Here is a 24,814-nt window from a genome sequence, read left to right as displayed (position 1 = left end):
TACATATGCAAGTGTATATGTAAGATTAACCTTCGCCTTGCCCCATAAAACCTCTCTTCTGAAGACTCCAAGGTGGGGGACAGGAGAGGCTCCCTACCTCAGTTTCTCCACTGCCTGTGGCTAGGCTTCCTAGAGGCTGCTTTGTTCTTACTTGGTATCTTCATTTAGCATGTGGAAATAGAGGTAGTAATGTTAATGAAATTCACAAATGAATCTAATTTGAGACGCTGCCAACTTTAGTAATGACAGAAGAGTGATACAAAAGGGACACGGAAAACAAGGATTTTAATGAATTTCAGGTTTTTTTATCTAGTGACTTAAACAAACAGCTCCATTCTGCTCCCCCACTCTGTACTGAGATTTAAATTCAGGTCTTCACACTGAGCCATAGCCCCAGCCCTTTTATTATTTTATTTATTTTTACACAGGGTCTTTTTAAAGTCACTAAATGGCCCGGGTTGGGCTTGAACTTGCAGTCCTCCACCTTGGCCTCTAAAGTTCCTGGGATCGCAGGTGTGTGCCACTACATCCAGCTTTGCATACCTTGATAAGCTACCGTTAGCACCCTAGATCTCTTAGTCTATTACCTTCCCCCCAAATCCAAAACAGCACTGAAAATCTGAGTCTTCCTTGTGAGTGCTTCTATTAAATATCTACAGATGGTAACAGAAGAGAAGAAATAAGGGAAGTCAGTAAAACTGTATGTCAAGAACATCATGATGATCGTGGCTTCTGCCGTGTAAGAACAAAGCTGCCCTATTACTGACTAACGGCAAATGGATGGGAAGAGGGAGGGAGGGAAGGTGGGAACAGGGGAGGGAGGAAATACAGCAATTAGCTCTACTTGGAAAGTAATCACTGCTCTTTGTAATTAGAGAACTTAGTTTCAGCTGATCATGGGTGAAAAAGCAGCAAGTTATCATTCATTAAATTCTCTTTATGTAGCTTTCAAAGAGTGAAAAATTGTGTCATCATTCTCTTTGTGCTATCAAAAGAAACATTTACTGCTAAGAAGACAGGAATCATATCCAAGAAAACTTTTGGGCTGATTCACTCTTTCAGCAGAATCTTAAGTATGAAAATAAAACACTCTTTACACCTCTGAAAACCTGGAGACAGGTAACCCTGGTAAGAGGAGGACGACCTGAACTTTGGGTTCATTTGTTCCTAGGTTTTCTCCTAACATTTCCCCTCAAGCCTACCCAGAGAGGGTGCTGACCAGTGAAGTTAGCTGACTGATGTGTTTGGGGCCAAACACTCCAAATGAACATTATCACCTGGCCTACAGCTCTGCCAAGATAGCGTTGACCTTTCACATCCTCCAGGGTCCTGAAGAACAGTTGGTGTGGAGCTCTGAGACATGCTCTGAGCCTGGGTAACCAGTCAGTGACCAGAGGCAAGATATAAACTCTTTTACTTAATTAAGCTAGTGAATGTCGTAATGAGATGCTTGGGCAAGTCTTGTGATAGGAGCTCCAGGCTGGCTTAGAGAAAGTGATCATTGTGAAATCAGTAACCAGACACACAAGGTTTAAAATTGTAGCTTCACACAGAAACAAGCAGAAAGACTACAACAGTCCTTCAAAGAGCAGTGCACCATAGAACACGCTTATAATCCCAGCTTCTCAGGAGGCTGAGGCAGCAGGATACTAAGTATGAGGCCAGCCTACGTAAATTTAGTAAGATTCCTCATATCAAAATAAACTTTAAACAGGGTTGAGAATATAGCTCTGTGGTGGAGTGTCTGCCTAGCACATGTAAGCCCTGGGGTTCAATCCTTAATATTGAAGAAAAACCCTTTTCTTCCTGTAAAGTACAAACATTACATGAATACTGCCTATAATTTTGGGGAGCTACCATGCCTAGTTAGGGACTCTAATCCTGTATTGTACCAAGTAGTGAATTATAAAAGGACCTGTGGAGGAAAGGAGACCCTTTAAAAACTAAATGTGCATTCTGAGTTCTATCCCAAGAATCACTGAACAACAACAACAAAAAGCTAATGTTGGTTCCACTGCAAAACAACTTAAATTTTTCTTCCCCTAAAGATGTAAGTAATACACAGTCACTTTAAAAGATTCAAATACCACAAAAAAGTATAAAGGAAAATAAAATCACCTGTGGGGAATATGTGTGACTCTAGGAGTAAAGGCAGACTGGGGCAGGCGGGCTTCTGTTCAGAGTAATAAAAATCTCAATAAAGCTGCCCCCCCAAATCATGTGACATCTGAAATTAGCATAAACATTTTGGTGTTTTTCTTATGTAAATCATTATTTGAATAAAAATATATACACATGGTGTTTTTATTGTGGACATTTTCTTTTCTTTTTTTTTTTTTGAGATGGGGTCTTGCTATGTTGCCCAGAGTGGGCACAAACTCCTGTGTTCCAATCAAGGTCTCCCAAGTAGCTGGGATTATAGGCATATGTCTCTTGCATGGCAAATTTAAGGCTTTTTGGGGTTTTTTTGGTAGGATAAGACAGTCTTATTCTTCCATTTGGTGTGGCTTTTATATTACATAATTCAAAGAGATCCAATGATAATGTTTACAAATTGAACAGCAATATCATAATTTAGGGTAATGGAAACAGAAGGGATTTCTTCAAACATTAATTCAGTTAAAAGGAGGAAAAATATCAACTTGAAAAAAACCAAACACTGATACAAAAATTTAGGGGAGTAATCCGAACCTATGGCATAAATTATAAAGCGTAGTAAAGAGTTTCAGACTAAAGGCAATGAAAACTGGGCACCGTGGTGCACTCCTGTAATCCCAGCACTAGGGAGGCTGAGGCAGGAGGATCGTTGCAAATTCAAGACTATCGTGAGCTACAAAATAAGCTCAAGGCCAGCCTGAACTGCATAACAGACCCTGTCTCAAAAAGATTTAAAAAAAAAAAAGCAGTGGAAATAATATTTTCATGCATTTACATACTAATAGGGTGGCTACTATGTGCCAGGTAGGGTTACTTGGTGATACAAATGTAATCAGCAGTGCCTGTCCAGACAGAGGCAACAAACCAGCCAATGATTACAAGACAGCATGAGTTAATTCTGCATGTTCTGTGCATAATGATGGTATAGACTGGGGAATAAAAAAGGCTGGAGAATGAAGGTGAGGCTTCCGGAAGTTAGGCAAGTGAGCTACACTGTCAAAAGCACTAATATTCTTCAACTGAGAGCTGCCGGGGGAACAATTATATAACTACTCAGTGCAGAAAGGCTTCACAGGCTTTGTTAGCACTACTGGAGGTACCCGCCTGTCATTTACACAGTAAGGTAGATTCTCCAGAAATAACTGTCCCCAACATTTGCAAAGCTGCTTTCCAAACATGTTACAATTAATTTTCTTAGCAAGAGTGGCAAGTGTGACTATTTCACTATATTTAGTCAGTACTCAAAACTCCCATTTTAAAATACCAATTTTTTTTTTTTTAAATGGGTACTGGGGATCGAACTCAGACCACGCGCTTGCAAGGCAGGCGTTTATGCCGCTGAGCTAAATCCCCAGTCCCCTATTTGTTTTCTTAACTCATTGATCTACTGAATACTTTTCTTTTAGTCTTCGGGAGCTCTTTATCTAATAAAGACATTACCTTTGCTTGTCCTTTAAAGAAAGAAAAGGACTGATGAGATACAACTCACCATAAAGTTTACCATTTTGATGTGCATAGTTCAGCGGCTTTTAGGATATTCACAAAGATGTGCAAACATCAGCACCATTTAATTCCAGAACATTTACATTGCTCCAAAAAGGAACTCTCTCCCATTAATCATTTTCTTTTGAGTGACATGAATCACTTTTCTTTTTTTCAACCAGAGCCCCTAGCCCTAGGCAACCACAAATCTATTTTCTGTCTCCATAGAATTATGCTTGTCCTTTGTGTATACATCTCTTTAAAATTATATTTTGCATTTTAATTGAGTTAAAGTTTTGTTTTGTGAATGTGTGGTATTGAGGATTGAACCCATGAACACTTTTTTGGGAGGAGAGGACAGTACTGGGGATTGAACCCAGGGACACTCTGCCACTGAGTTACATCCCAGCTTATTTTTAATTCGTTTTCATTTTATTTATTTTGGCACTGGGATTTGAATTTAGGAGCTTCACAGTGCCCTCACCTCCCTCTGTACTGCTTTTTAAAATAACACTAAACTTCTAAATTGTCCATACTGAACTTGTGATCCTCCCACCCCAGCCTCCAAGAGTGCTGGGGTTACAGGTGTGTACACCACACCTGGTTCTTATTTTCTGCACAGAATCTGGCTAAATTTCCTACGCTAGCCTAAAACTTTTGATCCTCCAGCCTCAGCCTCCAGAGTGGTTGGGATTATAGGTAAAGGTCACCATGCTTATCCATCAAGTTGTATTTGTTTGTCTTTTACATAAGTGAGCTTAAAATTTTTAAGATCAAACAATCTTTCCTTTCTGACTTCTCCATCTAGAGACTAAATGTTGTCTCTCTGAGCTGTATTCTCTGAATTTCTCTTTTCTCTTTTTGGTTCACTCTTTAGCTGTTTCTGTGGCACAAGTCACACACTGAGTCTTGTTTTTTTTTAACTTTATACTTTTTATTAGTACATGTGGGAGACTAGATAGTAAAAGTTGGGGCCTAACTGGCCTACTCTGTGAGCACTAAGAGAAAGGCAGCATGCAAGTGTATTGACGTAAAGCAGGTTCTAGGGCAAAGCCGGACAGGTACTATGGTGGTGCAGACACATGAATCTTGTGTTACTCTAATTGCTTGTTTCTATGTCTGAGTGAATAAAGGCAAGGTAATCCAGACTCTTGGGGCTCCCTTGTTGAAGGAGGCCAGAGTCCCTGGCTCTCAATATTTTAACCTGTGTCTTAGTTACTTTTCTCTTGTTGCTGAGACAAATACCTGATGCCCAAAATTAGGAAAGGAAAGGTTTACGTAGCTCACAGTTTGTAGAGGGTTCAGTCCATCATCAGCTGGCTCCAAGGCAGAGTGGTGTGGCACAGGGACTACAGTTCAAAGCCTTAGAAGACAGCAAAAACCAGAGAGCAAGCCTCTTTTCCTTCCTTATATTGTAAGCAGGCTACCCCCTCCCAGGGCTGGAATAGCACTCACACCATCTCCTGGCCTCCACTTGCACAGGATGAGGGTGTCTGCAAAGTGAGGTCGCTGGCCACCTGCTGAACTGCTCACTTAAACTGTTCAAATTGACACAATGAATCAACCATTAGGGCATCCTTAGAGCCTAACAGCCACCCAAGAGCATGTTCTCTAAATCCTAGGATGTAGAATGGCTGAGTTACTTAGTTAAGCTTCTAAACTTCTCAAATTGACACAGTGAATCAACCAAAACAACCTAATTCTGTGTCTCTTTTTCAACCCCCCCCCCACCTTGTCAGCTACAAAACTCATAGGCTGTGTACAAGTACATATTTGTCGTATATATTGATCACATTCATCAAAGGAATTTGTACATACCTTGATTCTTTCTCCCCATTCTCCTCACTCCCCTCTTTTCACCTCTTTTTCTCCTCCTCACTTACCAAAGCTTTGTTTCCATTTTTTTCTTCTATTTTTCCCTTTTCTCTCCCTTTCCCTCCCCCGCAACCATCTGTTTCACCCAATGAGTTTTCAATTTTAGTTATTTTACTTTTTATGTCCCATTTGATTTTTCCAAACTCATCAGGCCATTTTTTGGTTGCTTCTTACTCCCTAAAGATATTTTGAGACTTAACTTGTATGTCTTTAAATATGGTAATAAGCATAATTTGTGTGTGACAACTCTAATATGTGAAGTCCACTACGACTTTATTTTCATATGTTTGGCTATTATGTGACTATACTTATTACTAGGTTAAAATAATTATTACAAAGGAGGGAGGGAAATGGGAAGTTATTGCTTTCTAGTGATAGTTTCGGTTTACAATGATGAAAAACTCTAAAGAACAGTGGTAATATCTTTGTGTTGGAAGGTTTTCCAGTTGGATGTAGGTTTTCATTTCTGCAATTTGCCCTTCAAGGCCTTGAACCTACAACATGAAGTCAAGCAAACTCCTCAGGGTAAATGTAGGTTCTTACACCAAATTATTTCTTAGAGTTCTGGTTTTTCTTTATGATGTCAGCTTAGTAATTCCCTGCTTTCTCATTTGTTTTTTATTGCTCTTCCACTATTTTAAATACATTACCGTGTGTGATACTTGTTTTCAGTTGAGCTGTCTCATCTTTACTGTTTTCTATTTTCTTCTAGGTTTTGCATAGTCTGAGTTGAAGATTAAAGGTTTTAGTTCTCTAACACATATGGCGCACACTAAGGCTCATTTGTTGTAAAGTTAACAGCATATCAGATTTTCCATATATCAATTCTGTCATTCTAAACAAGTATCATCACTCCTGTGTCTGCCTGTTCTCACTTAGCTTCATTCGAATTAAATTTCTTTTCACTTTTTTTACATACAACACCTGACCCACTGACCTAACTGATCCTCCCAGCAACCTAATAAGTGTTACATGTAGCAGCCTCTCACTTACTGGTGAGAGAGCAGGCCTGCTGTGCGGCTCCGAGCCAGTTAATAGTGGAACAGGCTTGCTCTAGGAGCTGTCATTTTCCTCACTGGTCCCCTGACAGGAGCAGCATCTGGACAGACACATGCTGCATGAAACGTGGCTGCTGATTTAACCATTTGGTTGCTGAACTACAGGCAAGGCAGGAAATAATGGCATGTTCAGTTCTATCTAATTAGTATGCTCTGACTTAATAACTTTGCAAACTGAATCACTTTACAGACTAAATATAGAAAAGTTATTATTATGGTCTGGTTTCTAGGCAACCATTTCATTAAGAAAAGCGCCACTTGGGAAAAACATCTGTTTGTTAGTAAGGTTTCTCCTGTCATCACATAATTTCATGGTGAAAAGGCCATGGTCACTCTGTGTTTTAGTAATCCCTAGTTGTGAAAAGGTTACCAGGGGGAACTACAATAGAGGGAACCATCTGTTTCAATCTGTACTAGTCCCTGAACCTTGTTATCATGAAACGATTCAGTTTCCCTAAACAGCCATATAATTTAAAAAACATTTTCTCCTGATCATAAAAGCAATGCACATTCCTAACTAGAAAATGTGAAAAATCTTAAGTAAAAAGGCACAAAGAAGAAAAAGGAATCACCTGAGTTTTTGATACTTTCAGTATCATTATTCATTTGACAATGGATTCTGCTGTTTAAAAAAAATTACTTGAAAACTATTGGCCTAAAATTACTCTCTTTTTCGTCTATAATTAGAACGTTTCTCATACTGGTTCCAGACTGCATATTGGACAATTGAGTTCAAAGATCTGTATAGATATCCAAACATTCTCATTGCATTTCATAGATATAGGCTCAAACAAAGACCGTAGTTTTCTGTCAGTAATGAGGAGGGTGTTTGGGTGTGACATGACACATGACATGTGGTAGAAAATGTCCTCCCTAAGGCAGAGAGATGACCTAAAGGAGTGATTTTTTTCAAATTTTTTCTTTTCTTTCTTTTTTTTTTTTTAAACAGCAAAACATTGTTTTTGCATGAAATCTTGAGAGAGGGCTTAGTGAAAGAAAAGCAGAGCCATCTGGTTAGAGAGGGGCTGCATGGTACTCAGGCTGCTCAGCTCACCCCTTCTTTGCTGACCCTGAGGGTTCTGGAGAGCATGGGCATTCATGCAGCCCTTGCTGTCCACTGCAGACCTGCTGTGCTGCTCTTCCTATGGTATGATATGCTTTTCTCTCCCCCTTTACTGTATAAACTTCTAATCATGATCCAGCTTCTGGCTGATGGGGTCACTTCGGGTCGCTTCTTCCTTTTCTTGTCAGGTGAAATCTCCCTGAAATAAGCCTGTGGCACTGTGTGCCTCTCTACAGGGGCCCTGGCAAGGCCACATTTTATACGTTTGTGTGATTATTTGATTAGTATTTGCTTCTTCCAACTGCAAACTCCACGAAGGCAGGACAGGCCAATCTTTCTCAGCAGTGCACTGACCTCAAACATAATACTGCTCAATAAATATTTGCTAAATGAATACCTACACATTTTAAAACTATTTAAGCAAAAAAAATGGTCAAAACATATTTTAGCCACCTATGGTGGTGCATCCTTTTAACCTCAGCACTGGGGAGGCTAAGAGGATCACTGTGAGTTCAAGGACACCCTGTCTTGAAAAACTAGTAATAAGGATGATGATAATGTACATTCTTCCCCTGCCTCAGCTATGTATCTAAACAAGATCCACAGAAGAATCTGACAATCTCTTCTCTGTGTGTTAGAGATACTTATTTTACCCTTCCATGTTAACTTCTGAGAGCACTGCATCAGCCTTAAAAAAAGACACAGGCAAATATGATACACTTTCTGTCCCTGTCTAAAGTCAGATTGTTAATACGGAAAAACAAAAGTTGGGCAAAAAAACCCTTCTCATGGTAGGTACTGGTACAGAAGTGGGTGGCTCAATGACAGAGAGCTTATTTAGCATGCACTGGCGATGAATTAGAAAAGAAAAAAGACAAGAGAAAAGGGGAGGGGAGGGGAAAAGAGAAAAAAGGGGGAGGGAGAGAGGGTGGAAGGGAAGGAAGAAAAGAAGAAAGCGAACCTGGCTGCTGGAAGGAGAGATGACATAATTCGGTCTTTGGTAGCTTGATGTCTGCCATCCTTTCCCTGAGGCTCGATTCGTTCCCAACCTACCTACTTCCTCAGGGACTGCAGCCATACGGCAAGGTCAGGAGGCAAAAGGAAATGTCAAAGTCTAATGCAAAAATCCAAAAACGAGTTGCCAAATTGAACAGATACCACATAAGTGTACTTTCCCACCACTGCCCAAGATCTGGCATGAGTCAAGAGGAGGAAATTGTTGCTTCATTAAGTTAAAAATGTTACACTTATGATTCAGCAACAAAAGGAACTATGTCAGGGTTAATAAAAAATATAATTGGGCTTATTAAGTATGTGAGCAACTTCAGTGGCTCATCTTAATCACTCCTGAAGAGATTAGGAATTTTAATTTGTATTTGAAATGAAGAGTAATGCAGTATACTTGCTTCTAAGCATGGGAAATCAAAGGAAGACAAAGAACCCCTCCAGCTGTTACCTCAATGTAGCTCCAGTAAACTGGACGGGTCCCCGAGAATGGGAGAGAACAGGGTGCTCTCCTTCAAGAGGTCAGTTTTACTTAGGTACTCTCTTGCTATTCTGTCCTCCTTCACTTCCTCTAAACTCTAACTTTACCAAGAAAGGTGGCTGTAGGGCAAAATTCAAATAGCTGTTCTGCAGGGAAGGTATTCACGGACTCCTTAATAGCTTATCAAGTAGACACTTAAGCAACTGACTCTTTACCCCAAGGTATCGCAAAATTGCCTTCTTGGTAAGAGAATTCTGCCTTCGTGACAGGTAGTCTACAGAATAGGAGGTGAAGGGTTTGAAATAAGCCCCAGAAACCACAAAATTAAGAAGTATCTAATTGCTTAGCCAAAAAAGTCAAGATCTATTAGTTCCACGGCTTCATTTTCCTATTCACAAGAGCAGAGGCCACAGGGATTTGAGAAAGGCGAAAATGGAACAGAGAGCAAAGTGCAAGAGCTGTTTAAGGGTTTTGGTTTTGAACTTGAATCTAGACTATTGCTTATTGGTTGGCTAAGTAACAACTTAATCAATCACAAGTGAAATAAAAAAAAGTAAATAATAACCATCAAAAAGCATGATACTTTTTAAATCCAAGGAAGCTGTCGCCAAGGGAGCTGGGAGCTGGCAACGCTCAGGTTCCGGAGACTCACACAGAAAGCCCAGCTGTTGCACGGCGGCATCCTGACAGCTTCCGGCTCTTTGCTCCGCAGACAGCTTGAACTGCTGGCCTTCCCCCTAAGCCCACCCGACCCAGCCTTGGACACTGCTGTGTCTCATTTTTGCTTCACCCTCAGCCTCTCACTGCATCTCCACATGTCCAAATCCTGCCTGTCCGCTCTTCCTACTCACAAGAATTCCATGAAAACGATGGTTTTGAATTTTGAAAGTTTATTTTTATAGTTAGATAATTCAGCTACTGTGAGTATATTTACAAGGTTATATAATGACCACTATGGTCTAATCACAAAATGTTCATCTTCTGAAAAACAAACTCATTTTCATTGTCATGCACCCTCATCCTCTACCACTACTCTTTTTCCTGACTCACAGTCTCTCTACATAGCCGAGACTGACCTTGAGCTCTTCATTCTCCTGCCTCAACCTCCTGAGTGCTGGAATTACAGGTATGCACCATCATATCCAGCTCTACTTTTGATATCTATATTTGCCTATTCTGGACATTTCATGTAACTAGAAAGCATACAATATATGGTCTTTTATGCCTGGCTTCTTTCACTTATGACATTTTCAAGGTTCATCCACATTGTAATATGAATCAGCAGTACCACTCGTTTCATTGCCAAATAATATTCCATTACACAAATGTGCTGGATTTGACTTACCCATTCATTTAGACAATTTTTGGTTCTTCCTGCTTTTGAGCTATTATGAAAAACACTGATATATAATCTTTTGTGTGGACATATGTTCTCATTTCTCCTGAAGTGGAATATGAATGGAATTGGTCATATGATAATTATGTTTACCCTTCTGGTAACTGCCAGTCTATTTTCCAAAGCAAATGCACAATTTTATATTTCTTTCTTTTTTTTTTTTTTTTTGAGACAAGATGTTGCCATGAACTCACAATGTAGCCCAGGCTGGCCTTGAACTCATGGTAATCCTCCTGTCCGAGTCTCCTAGATGCTGAGCTTACAGGTTTGTGCTACCACATCCAGCTCCAATTTTACATTTATACCAAGAATGTATGAAGAGTCTGATTTTTTTCACAGCCTTATAATTTGTATTATTTTAAAATAAATTTTTAAAATAGCATTTATTGGTACTAGAATTACAACAAATCTCAAAAAGTTTTATATAGAAAGTTACATGTTTCTCTAACCCACAATCTCAGCACCACAGTTTGAGTATGTTTCCTAAGGTTAGAAACTTAATCATCGGGCTGGGGATTTAGCTCAGCGGCATAAGCACCTGCCTGGCAAGCAGGTGGTCGTGAGTTCGATCCCTGGTACCGATAAAAATGAAAAAGACCAAAAAAAAAAAAAAGAAACTTAATCATCAGTGAAACTTTGTTGAGAGGTGGAATTATTAAGAGGTGATTTGATCATGGGGATTCTGCCCTTACAAATGGATTAATGCCATTATCATGGGAGTGGGGGGTGGTTTCCTAAAAAGGGTGTGCTCAGCGCCCCTCTCCCCACTCTCTGTGTCTCTGTCTCTCTCCCTACCCTTCCCTTTTTGTCCCACCTTCTGCCTTGGCATGATGCAGCAAGAAGGCTTTGGTCGGATATGGGGCCCTCAGCTTTGAACTTTTCAGCCTCCAGAACTGTAAGAGAAAGAAATCTTTCTCTTTTATAAATTTCCTAGGCTCAGCTATTCTGATATAGCAGCATAAAACAGACTAACATATTCAGTAAACTGTATAATGCAAGAATTGACTACAGAAGCCTTTCCAGATCTTCCTAAAACAATGCTGATACCTTCAGTGCTGAAACACAATGTCATCAGCACGAAGAAAGGGCAGGCCGTGTGAAGCAGGAAGATGAGTTTCAAAGATACACACAGAGATTGCTTAAAAATTTATACTCTACACATTGCCAAATAAGCAAAACAAAACAAAAATCCAGTAGGTATGAGATCAGCATATTATTAAGCTACATAAAGAGCTGATTTGTAGTGAAACCATTTCCCATAGGCACGCTCGGTTCCCCACTAAGACCATAAGGAACCAGTGCTTCCACTTGGGAACAGAACAAAGTAGACACTGTCTTTCCTTCTGGCAAGGACATATTCTTTATAGCCAGAAAGACTCTGATTCAAATCTTGATACTGTCACTTTGTATCTTAACTATGTCACTTTGGGTAGGTGCTTAACCTCTTTGAGCCCCAGTCTCCTCATCTACAGAATTGGGATTATCATTCCTAACTGCAGGGTTGCTAAGGCTGGCACACAGTAGATGCTCAATAAATTGTAACTTCTACATTACTGCCATTTCTCTTATGGCAATTATTTAGGGCAATCTTATAAAATAAAAATAACTAACTGTGAAGTAGCCAGTTGATCTACTTACAGAAAAACATACTGTTAAATACTCTTGATATAAATCCGAATGTATCAATCTTTGATAGAGGAAACCACTGGATAGATATTCCAAAACTGAAAGTATTATAAATCTCAAGTGTTCTGGACTTTGAAATGCCACCTCTGATTTGGGAGAGGACAAGGAGGCATCACACAGAGCCCAGGGAGACAGGTGCGAGAGAATGGGAATCCCTGCAAGATGGATTGGTCCCAGCTTTTGAGACAACTGGCAAGTCAATCCTTTATTTAAAAAATATTTAATACCAGGGCTGGGGATTTAGCTCAGCGGCATAAGCACCTGCCTTGCAAGCAGGCAGTTGTGAGTTCGATCCCCGGTACTGATAAAAATGAAAAAGACAAAAAAAAAAAAAATTTAATACCTATTCTTACTACATTCCAGCATTGCTGACAGAATCAAAGCATTCTAGTGGTGGATAGCAAGTTCAAGCCCAGCCTGGGCTATTCAGTGAGACCTTATCTAAAAATAAGAATAAAAAAGGGCTGAGGACATAGCTAAGTGTGAAGGCCCTGAATTCAACCCGCCCCATAAACAAACTGTACAATGCTTCATCATCTACAACATTTTTATTTTTGTGTGTATGTGTGGTATGTGTGTCTCTGTTTGTGGTACTAAGTCACTAAATCTCCTAGGCTAGGCTCAAACTTGCAATCCGCCTGCCTCCCAGGGTACTGGCATTATATGCATGTGCCACTGCAAACAGCCCATTTTAATAAATATTTTAATAAATAGTATAAATAATTATAATACAGTTTTTAATTTCTGGTATTGGTGTCTGAAACCAGGGCATCATCCACTCTAGACAAACACTACCATTAAGTAACACCCTCCTCCTTTTATTTTAAAATAAGTACTCGCTAACTTGCTTAGGTTGGCCTTGAGCTTGCAGTTGATCACTCAGTCTCAGTCTCCCAAGTAGCTGGCATTCTGCTAAGCATTTTTATTATTTAAAACACACACACAGACACAGACACACAGACACACCACACACACACACACATACACAGATCATTTTCAACAATTATTTGAAAAATCCAGGCTGAGGTACAGATACAGTACTTGTCCAGTACGAACAAAGCCTGGGTTCAATCACTAGCATTGCAAAAAGAAAGAAAGAAAGAAACAGGAGGAGGAAAAGAAATAGAAGACTAGGAAATAGGGTAAAGGAAAGAAAGAAAGAAGGAAGGCAAGCAAAAAAAAAATGAAAGAAAGAAAAGGAAAGGGATGGAAAGGAAAGCAAAGGGAAAGAAAAAAAAAAAGACTCTAGAGAAGGAATCTATTATACTCTGGGGAAATAAGACTTGGAGGCCAAGAACAATGTTTTAGATTACTTGCTTTGTGATCTTAGAAAAAGGGCTTAATCTATCTAGAGATTAGAATCTTTAGCTACAAAATAGGAATTTTTCACATCATATGACACAACACCTAAATACTCAAAATGGATCATAGACCTAAATGTAAAACTAGGGTCTTTATATCCTTGTAAGAAATCACAGAAATAGATCTTCATTACTTTAGTCTAGACAACTTCTTAGAAATCACACCAAGAGTGTCAGCAGTGAAAGGGGAAATTGATAAAGTATGTTTAACTAAAAGACAAAATTTCTGTGCTTCAAATGATGATCAAGGGCTAGGAATTTAGCTCAGTGGCATAAGCACCTGCCCTGCAAGCAGGCGGTCGTGAGTTCAGTCCCCGGTACCAATTAAAAAAAAAAAAGATGATCAAAAAGTCAAAATTTCTGTGCTTCAAATGATGCCATCAAAGGATGGCAGAAAAATCTGCAAATCATATTTGATAAGTATTCGTCTCCCAGCTATTTACATAAGAACTACTATTAGTCAATAATAAAAAGAAAAAAGACAACAACCAAAGAATCTGGATAGATATTTCTCTAAAGATTTACAAATGGATGATAAGCTCATAAAAAGATGCTTAACATTATCAATCACTACAGAAATGCAAATTAAAATCATAGCAAGCTATCACTTCATACCTACTAGGATGGCCTAAAATAAAAAAGACACACAATAACAAGCATTAGCAAGGACACAGAGAAATTGAAAGCATGGCCACTTTGGAAAATAGTCAGGCAGTTATTCAAAAAGCTAAACATGGAGTTATCATATGATCTAGCAATTTTCTTAGTTGTATAAGTAGGAGACTTTAAGATGTATACATAGAAACTTGCACACAAATGTTTGTAACATTATTCATGTTAATAAAAATGGAAACAGCTCAACGGTCCATCATCTGATGATTGATAAACAAAACAAGGCTAATCAGTAAAAATAGTTGGATGAGATGGTACACATCTGTAATCCCAACACTAGCAAAGCTGAGGTAGGAGGATCACAGGTTCAAGGCCAGCCTGGGCAATGTAGCAAATTAGTGAGACTTTGTCTCAAAAAAATGAATGAAAAAGTAAGTAAATAAATAAGAGCTGGGAATGTAGCTTAGTGGGAAGGTCCTGGGTTCCATCCTACTACCAATCCCTACCCCATAAAAACAAAATGTTATTCAGTTGTAAAACAAAATAAAGTACTAGTCCACACTAACATGAATGAACCTCAAAAATATTATGCCAAAGTGAAGGGAGCCAGAGACAAAAGACTCTTTCTGATTACACTGTACAGTACTCCATTTACATGACTGTGCAGAATAGGCAAATCCACTGTTATGATTGAGGTCTACAATGTCCTCCTGAAAGCCTCATGCCTTTGGAAGGTGAATTGATCACAGGAGCACTGATGAGTGAATTCACCCACTGAGGAGCTCAGCAGCTAAGGTGCTGTTCAGAGGTGGGGTCTGACTGGATGCAGTTCCCAGGGGGCATGATCTGGAAGAACTATCAGTGTGCCTAGCTCCTCCCTTTTCTCTCTGCATCCTGGTTGTCAGGGATTGAGCATCATTTCTTCCACCAGGCCTCTCTGCCATCCTATTCCTGCATATTTTAATTTGGTGAATTTTAGCAATAGTAAGAAGCTTTGAAAATGAGGATAAGGTCCCCTTCCAGAACAACTTCATGAATTTACTAAGCGAGAATATGAGATTAATTAATGCTCATTTGTTAATTAGGTGCTACAAAAATCAGGTCAAGACATAAAAAGAATCTTCCCATTTCAAGGACATAAATGGAAATGATAAACTTCACAGGCCTGCTTTCCCAATTTCTGTGCCAGTGCCAATTAGATGATCCTTCAAGGGATAAAATTATTTTCAGTTAACGGCTTGCCAACTTATTTTATTTGAGGTAGAAATCTAAGAATAAGAGTGCAATGGTTGGCAAGTTAAGACCTGTAACCTGCTGAGTTTGAAGCTCTGTAAAAATAATGTCGTCTTGGTTCTACAGTTCTCTTTTTGGCCTTTCGCTTTCCCGCCCTCTTGGCTCTTTTGACAGAAATGAAAAATCTTCTAAAGAGGGTGGAAAAGTGGGTGTAATTTGTCCGGGCATGCCAAGGTGGCCAGATTCCCTTCGCTGTATGCAGTGGCATACTTTCACCTCCCATGCTTGGCTTAAAGCACAGCTGTTTTTTCTGTTTTTAGTTTTTAATGGGCTTGGTAGTTTCATCCAAAGATCCTTGGGGGCTGGGGTATAGCTCAGTGGTAGTGACTGCTTAGCATGCATGAGTCCCTAGGATCAATTCCCAGAAAACAATCACAACAACAAAGGTCCTTTTGGCATGAGATGGATCACCTGGATCACTGAAGTCCTTTAATTGAAAGTGACTGAAAGAACAAGATCTACAGTATGATTTTTAAAGTCTGACTATAATATCTTATTGAATAATATCATTTATCATATTCATTACTAAACATTAATTTCAAAACGTAGATGTGAAAAATGCCCCCCAAACCTACAATATAGTATTTGACTACAACAAATATATTTTAATTCCTACTTTGGGAAAGGGAAAGAATTTTGCTTCTTACATTATATACTTGTCACTGAAGTTGACAATCAGAATGTATTACTTGTACAATACTGAAGAAGAATATATAGAATATAAAAAAGTAGAGACAATTTAAGTACATAGACTTAAGAACAGTTCATCTTATCTGTAAACTGGATGGCAGCTGGAATCTGATGGGTCTGTACCTAATTGTCTACCTAATTCTCTGCCTGAAGAAGCAGCTTCTGAATACCCAAGAGCAGTTCCAGGATAACTCAACCAGCATGGGAGTTGCCTGAATAAATAAGACAGACAGATGTAGATAGTCTTTCATAAAATCCTTTTTTTTTTTTTTTTTGAGACGGGGTCTCACTCTGCAGGCAGACCTGCAGCTCACTTTGTAGCCCAGGCTGGTCTTGAACTCTCAACAATCCTCCTGCCTCAACCTCCCAAGTGCTAGGATTACAGGCATGCACTACCATGCTCAGCTGTAAAACCCAAATTTAACTCATGGGGAATTTACCTAAATTCTGATAGATAATACATATACCAGAAATTCCTGAATCAGACATAACCAATACTTGCTAAATGAATGTATTTACTTAATTCTCCTTTGCTCTCTACCTAGATTGCAAAATTGGAAATTATAGAAGTCATCCAAAAATCAATAAATTAATCAAAAGATACTCTATGACTCTCACACAGAGCCATTTAAGCAGCCTAGAAAAAGAAAACTTTAAACATACACACAAATATTCTCCAAAACTAAACACCACTCAAAGGACAACCAAGCACCTTGTGTTTGTAGGACTTGTCTGAGTGGAGTCTAGAATGGCTTTGTTGTTAGAGCGGTTTAAGTCTGGGCAAACTACATTGGCAACATAGGTGGGAAACTTCAGTTCTTTCCTTTCTTAATGGGAAATTCACCTAAGGCCTTGGCTTTTAAGTGTGTATTACAAACACCAAAAACATCAATTACTTCAATCTTGTCTATCTTGGGGAACTGGGAACAGATATTATACCTCCCCCTCCCATGTTCTTCATCATCAAATTAGCTACTGATTAGCACACCAATTAAAATTGCTCAAAACAAACACAACACCAAAGTTGTGATTTTTACAGCAGACTTAATGAGCTCAATGGGTTAATCAGCTAACGATGCTTATTCTAGACATCAGTGTTACCATATTAGAATGACATGCCACTTTCCAAAAGCCAGTCCTAAAAAAATCAGTGAAAAATATCTCCTTAACTGTACTACAGTTTCTTGGGGAAAGTATTAGATGACTTGTTTTCTGAGACTTAATAATTAGAGGCAATTTAGGTTCTTGCTTCATAGATTTATCTGATTTCCATAAATACCATTCCTTGTCATGTAGCCTCATGTGGCCTCCTGAGCACCACTGAGCCTTAGAGCTCTCGGACCTCTCAGCTGCAGGTTATTACTTCTACTCTTTAGGTTTCCTCTTTCACCTGATGTCCTTTTCTTGCTTTGGGTGGTCTTTCTTATTTGAAGCATTCTTTTTGCCTTTTAGCGTAGTCACAGCTTACGGTTACTCTAAAACAGTTTGTCCTTAGTAAATGTACAATATGTGCTGCATAAATTAAGAATCCCAGGCTCAAGTCCCCTCTTGCATTCTCTCATAAATTTTAAATATGAAGTCTTGCTGGGCGTGTGTACATCTGTAATCCCAGCACTCAGAGGGCTGAGGCAGGATGGCTGAGAGTTTGAGGCCAGCCTGGACTACACAGTGAGACCCTATCTCAAAAAAAACTGAAAACAAAATTAAATAAGAAGTACCTACAAAGCAAACCCAGATTATATGCAGGAACTGGACAGTAGGGACTTGGGTGTGCCTTTGTGTTCACTGTGAGCCTTACTTTTGGAAGATGAACATTAGTGTAAAGAACTGCATTAACGGCACCAATTCTGCACCCCTCCTTGCATCCATAACCTATGCTATGTGACCTGGCAGTTTGTCCCACCCCAGGGATTCAGCATATTTCTTCACTCTTGTCTTTCGGGTTGGGCCACTGACTTGCTTTGGCCAAAAGAATATGGCTGAAATGACAAGATGCCTATCCCAAGCGTAGGCCTCAAAAGGCCTCTTACATGTATGCTGCCTCTCTGAAACTGCTGCTGTCACCACAAGAACATGCCCTGGCAGACCACTGGTCCAGGGACAACCAGGAAAACGTGCACAGAGATGCTGAAGCTGGCCCAAGACTTGCAGAGAGAAGCAAAGCTGCCTAACCAGGCCCAGCCCGGATCTGCTGAACCTCAACTGCAATGCTTGAATGATAATGAATTATTTTAATCATTTAAGACACTGAGTGTGGAGGTAGTGTGTTAAGCAGTAATAACTGATAGAAAAAGCCTATGCAAGATTTAGATCTGTTATAGATAAGCTTAGCATGGTTCCTGCACAAGAATGACATGCAAATTCATGAAGTGTTCCATGTTTGTATTATATATATAAATATATATATGATAGATACACTACCAATGTGTTAGTTCATCACAAAAAAATGGTTTGTGCTTTAATTGATCATTTTTTCATGGCTGTATCTTGTAATCTGAGCAATTACTTTGAAGATAACAATACATATTAACCATTGTTAATCTCCTATTATGTTGATTTGAAATTCTGTATCATTGTTTTTATTCTTTGTTTAAAAAAACACAAAGCAACATTTTCCATGTAGAAAAGATAAAACTTCACTATCTCCTATAAAAAGATGTGAACAAGTAATAAACTCTGGTCTTCTCTGTAGGTCTGCATGATGAAAATACAATTAGATCTGAGAAGTCCCACAGGTCCCTGCATTATTATCCAGCACTCTAACAGAAGTAATAGTGATGATGAAGATGATGCTGCCGATAATACTAACAACAGCAATTCTCATGTATTGAACACTGTGCTAAGCACTTTCCAGGCATTAACTCGTTTAACTTAGTATTAGCTTCCCTGTATAAATAAACTTTTTATGAAAGAATAGTTTCAGATTATTGAATTTATGAGGAGATAGCATAGAGTTCCCATATACTCTATACCCATTTGCCTGTACTACTCTTGTTTTAATGAGATGGGGTCTTGCTACATTGCACAGGCTGGTCTCAAACTGCTGAGTGGGAGTTATCTTCCTGCCTCAGCCTCCTGAATAGCTGGAACTATGAACATAAGCTACCACACCTGGCTTGCCTCTATTATTAACATCTTACATTAGTATGGCACAAATATATTTGTCAGCTGGGCATGATGGCATGTGCCTGTGATCCCAGCACTTTAGGAGCCTGGGCACTGGAATCAAAAGTTTGAGCCCAGCTTGGGAAACTCAGTAACCTAGGAAGACTGTTTCAAAATGAAAAAATTAAAAATAAATAAAACAAATAAAAAGAGGGCTGGGGGCAGGATATGACTCAGGATGAAAGCGTTGAGTTCATTACCCAACACCGACACACACACACACACAGACACACACACACACACACACACACACACACACACACACACACTGTAATATAATAGTTGATGCTTTATCATCAGATTGTTTAGTTTTTCCTAAAGCTCATACTCTTGATTCCAGGGTACCATCTACTGTGTTATATTTAGTTGTCTTATTTTCCTAGGTGCTGACAGTCTTAGCCCTCTCCTCTTTTTTTTAATTTTTTAAATTTTTTTTGGTCTTTTTCCTTTTTATCGGTACTGGGGATTGAACTCACAACTGCCTGCTTGCAAGGCAGATGCTTATGCCGCTAAGCTAAATCCCCAGCCCCTAGCCCACTCTTCTTTTACTGCGTTTTATTTGATAGCAGTTTTATTATCATTTGTATACAATATGTATACAATACATTTGTATACAATACAATACAGTCACTGGTTGCTTGCATATTCATAAAAATATATGACCATCACCCAAACACTTTTTGAATGTTTTCACTGCCCCAAAAAGAAATCCCACACCCTTTAGCTACCATTCCTAACTATATCCTTGTTTTTCCGTGCCTAGGCAACCACAGATGTACTTTCTGCATCTATAAATTATATATTCTATGCATTTCATATAAATAGACTCATAGGATATACCATCTTTTATGATCAGCTTCTCTCATTCGACATCATGTTTTCGAAGTTTATGCATGATGTAGATGAGTACTTAATTAACTTTCATACCTAAAACATAAAACTCCTTGTGTGTGAATACCTCCCATTTACTCACTACTCATTTGGGTCCACTTCCTGGCTGCTGTTTTTAATGCTGCTATGAACACTCACATAGTTTCTGTGACCTGTTTTCATTTCCCTTGGGTATATACCTGGGAATGGAAATATTAGTCAAGCCTAGCTTTATATTTTTTTATAGTTTTATTTTATTTATTTATTTATTTTTATCGGTACCAGGGATCGAACTCACGATTGCCTGCTTGCAAGGCAGGTGCTTATGCCGCTGAGCTAAATCCCCAGCTAGCTTTATATTTTTAAGGAACTGCCAGACTGTTTTCCAAAGGAGTTGCACCATTTTATATTCTCATTTAGTCCCATTTTAATCAATATGAAATTGCAGCCCCGGTGCCTCTCTCTTGAGGACCTGCACTCTTATTTTTTTTGAGTGTATACTTTAAATTCTGCCTTATCAAACCTCTTTATGCCACTTAAAAAAAAGAAGAAAGAAATTGCAGCTGAGAGGGATTAAGTCATTTGCCAAACCAGACAGCTGAGAAACTGGGAGCTAGGGAGGTGTACCCTGGTAAGCTGCCTCTAGAGCCCCGGCTCACTGCCCTGACAGCACCAAAGGAAACTGAGTTCATTCAAACCTCACCATCTCTGCCGCTCATCTTCAGAATTAGAAGAAATGGGACTTAACTTAAAAAATGCCTTGTTTATTTATTTTATTTTTCATGATACTGGGGTTGAACCCAGGTCTTCACACTAAGCTATATCAGTCCTTTTTGATTTGTCATTTTGAGACAAGGTCTCACTAAGTTGCCCCAGCTGGACTTGAAGTTGGGATCTTCCTGCCTCAGCCTCCCAGAATGCTGGGGTTACAGTGGTATGCCACCATGCCTTGTTTAATCTATGAACTGTTAAGTGAACATAAATAAAAATTTTATTATTATGAGACACTGAAATTCTACAGGGACTCATTGGAAATTCTCCATCAATATTATTACTTAGAATGTCCTAGTGAGGGGGCAGAAAATTGGGCAAAATGTAACATTAGAGATTTTGTGCAAATAAACATAATACAATCTTTGACCCACAGATTCAAAATCCTTTATCCAGAACAAACTTACCTTGAATTGCAGACAGATACACAAAAGTGTCTTCATGTTCCAAGTTCTCCAAGAATACCTGGAACCACAAAATACAGTGACATGATTCACAAAGAGCAAGAAAGACTTGAGAACCCCTTATCTGTAGCTTCAAGAAAGTAAATGCTTTCCTTATTTCTCTTAGCTAGAAATTGGTCTTAGAATCTTGTGAGGAAAATGTTATAATATGCTTCAACCTTCATTTGTATAACAGCTAAAAAAGGGAGGGGCTGATTGTGGGAGCACATCTCAAGTTTGAGGCAACTGGGGTACAAAGCAAGTTTCAGGCCAGCCTGAGCTATGTGGGGAGGCCATCTCTCAAAAAGACAAAGGGGAGGACTTCCGGGAGAACATGGCAGATAGATAACAGCAACTACCGGAGGCTCTCTGAAAGGCTCGGCTCAGAAATCAGGAATGATGCGGACTAAGGAGACATGAGCTGGTAGAGATATGCTCTGCTGACTCAGGAACGAACTGGGCTGAGAGAAACCAACTTGGAATGCAGTCCTGGCGCTAAAATAGGAACAGAAAAGTCTCGGTGTGGAGGCTGGACCCCGCGCCATTGGAAACCGCGGTTTGGATTTCCCGCCGCCCGGCGGCTGACTGCCTCCACAGCGGCTCGGCAAGGAGAGACGCGCAGAAGCTCTGGGAACGAGAGTCTGCGAACAGAGTCGAAAACAGGACGGACAAGGAGGCGTACACTGACTGGTGGCAAGGTGAGTGAGAGAAACTGACACTCCACCACAGTTTGACTCCAGCGGAGGACTTTCTGGGCTCAGGCAGTCCTGTAAGAGCAGGGTGCGGTGGTGACTCCAGCCACACATTCCCCTCTCGGACGGGATTGGTGAAAAGTGCCTGGCCTGCATGACGCTACGGGCGGACTTGGTAGGCTGTCCTAACCCAGATCCCAGAGCCTGACGGTGGCCCAGAGGGGTGACTCCCACGTAGGCTGCCTAGTCCGTAACTCCCTGGTGCGCAGCGGTGGGCGGGAACACCTAGCCAGCGCAATTTGATCAGGCTGTGGCTGACAGGCAGGGAAGCTGGGCCTCCTATGTAAGCTTGCATTTTATAAGGAACAGAAAATATGGGGAAGGGAAGCAACAAGAAAGGCTCCTCGGCCCCCAATTCTGAGAAACAGGCAATAGCAGACACCGCACCAATAGACATTAAGCGCCATATAGAGAGCCTCATAGACCAATTCAGGAATGAAGTTATCAATGACCTGAAGCTAGAAGTATGCAGAATAGTTAGAGAAATGCTAAGCACCACCCAGGAAAAAACAGATGGTGGAATGGAAGAACAGAAAAAGAGGGGAGAATTGTTTGATGGAGAAAACAGAGAAAGCATAGAGTACGTGAAGCAGGTTCAAAGGGACTATCAAGAAATTAAGACGTCTATCCAAGACTGGCATAACAGCTTGAAAGAAACTAAGGACAGACTATCTGAGCTGGAGGGCAGACTTGTAATATGGGAGAATGAAATGAAAAACTTCTTAAAAATAACAAAGAAACAAACAGCAATAATACAAAGACAAGAAGATGATAAGAGGAGCCATAACTTAAGGATTAAGAACATAAAAGAAGAAGTAGGGACACAAACAAGTGAACTACAAAAGCTACTCACAGAAATAATCCAGGAGAATTTTCCTAATTTAGCAAAAGGTAAAGATACTCAGATGTATGAGGCATACAGGACCCCAGCTACCTACAACCCTAACAGAGAAACACCCAGGCATATAATAATAAAAATTCCAGAAATTCAATACAAGAACAGAATATTAAAAGCTGTAAGAGACAAGAAACAGACCACTTACAAGGGAATACCCATCAGAATTACAGCAGATTTCTCTGCACAAACCATCAAATCACGAAGAGCATGGGGGGAAATAATTCAAGCTTTGAAAGATAATAATTGAAAGATAATAATCTCCAGCCAAGATTGAGATATCCTGCACAACTGTCCCTGGAAATTGATGGAAAAACAAGGTGCTTTCAGGATAAAGAGGAACTGAGGGAATTTGCAACCACCAATTCAACCCTACAAAAAGTATTGCAGGATATTCTAAAAAAAGAAAAATACAAAGAACACAGAAATGGTGGCGGGGAGGCCACAACGAATGGAGCAGAGAACAAAATGAAGAAGACAAACTGACAGCTACTGACAGAAAAAGAGCTCAACAGAAATGAGACAGAGAAGATTGGATGATAGGAACAGCTATTTTAGAGAAAATGACATCTTAATAGGTAATACTGATTTAGTATCATCTTGTTTTGAAGTCTCATCTAGCTTTTGTTCTTCTGTCTCCAATGGTCTAAACAGGTTGTATCTTATTGGATTTTATTATGTACGATAGTATAAGCAAAAACCTTTTAAAGACAAGGAGATCATACAGAAACCATTGTTCATTTTCTGTTAGTCGATTCTAAATACTCTGTAATGCTGTCATTCTCTTAAATGGTTTTACATTGTTTTGATATACTTAATGCTACAGTATATGAAGTTGTACTCAAGGACTTCAAGGAAAGAGTCAATATGGTAACTACTTTTAGGTCGGAATTATCTGGTGGTGAAATACTATTCTGCTTAAATGGTTATGTTTTGATCTGCGCTGTTTTGCTGTTATGCCCTCTTTTTTCTCAATCTCCACTCCATTATTTACTTTTTTATTTTTATCTGTTTAATTAAAGGGAAAAAATAGCAGGATATAATATAGTAACCCACTTTGACTTTCTATTATCTCGATTTGAAGCCCTGTATTACTCTCATCATCTTGTTTTTGACTGATGTTCCCCTATTCTGTTTTAATGGATAGTATCAGGTTCGAAAGTTTAGGCATCAGCTGAGAAGATAATGAGATTCATTATAACGCCCATTCTCGTTGACTTTTATCTACTTTTGAAGACCTACAATGTCTCCAATGTTTTGGTTTTGTCGGTTTTGTTCTTTACTATTTTGTTCAATTGTATTATAACTAATGATATAGGCAATTCTATTAGAGATAGTGGGAGGCATTATGGTAACCATTGATGATCACCTTGTATTATGTTTTTATATTATCTATTATGTCCACCCTTTTGACTTGACCGATTCTGTCCTGTTATGTCTCATTTGGTTTTACTCTCTTCCAAAAAAGCAATAAGAACCATGGGAGCAATGAAACCCAAAATGTGTAATAGTCATTGTTTGTATATTTAAGTGTATAAGATAGAAAATGATATCACAGAGTTTTATTGGATCATTGAACAGAACTGTTTGCACTATCATTGTTGGAATGTCCACTCTACAAGCTTTAATTTTGTGACTTGAACAATTATTTTTAAGATGGCAATATGTAATCCATTAACTAGTGATTTCCTACTGTTCATTTTTTTCTTCTGTAAATCTGTATAACTTGTACCCTTTCACCTTTTTTTTTCTTTCTTTT

General features: G+C 39.3%; 1 protein-coding gene, 1 non-coding gene and 1 pseudogene across 2 annotated transcripts in view; 1 reads left to right on the top strand and 2 right to left on the bottom strand.

Annotated features, from left to right (window-relative positions):
• Tango6 (transport and golgi organization 6 homolog) overlaps positions 1–24,814 on the bottom strand; it is a 210,287-nt gene that overhangs the window by 111,237 nt on the left and 74,236 nt on the right. The window contains exon 14 of the mRNA XM_063247563.1: positions 21,373–21,430. Within this exon, the coding sequence (XP_063103633.1) occupies positions 21,373–21,430 (58 nt within the window). The remainder of the gene's footprint in view (positions 1–21,372; positions 21,431–24,814) is intronic.
• On the bottom strand, positions 8,215–8,338 carry LOC111757467 (small nucleolar RNA SNORA26). The gene has a single exon (XR_002791811.1). It is a non-coding gene; the product is annotated as a small nucleolar RNA SNORA26 (small nucleolar RNA).
• LOC111757454 (U6 spliceosomal RNA) lies at positions 18,431–18,543 on the top strand (annotated as a pseudogene).

Source organism: Cavia porcellus, unplaced genomic scaffold (assembly GCF_034190915.1).
Source record: "Cavia porcellus strain 051 isolate PalLab524CR breed Dunkin Hartley unplaced genomic scaffold, mCavPor4.1 scaffold_4, whole genome shotgun sequence".
NCBI lineage: Eukaryota > Metazoa > Chordata > Mammalia > Rodentia > Caviidae > Cavia > Cavia porcellus.
The sequence above is the reverse complement of the archived record's forward strand: the minus strand, read 5'-3'. Positions and strand labels throughout refer to the sequence as shown.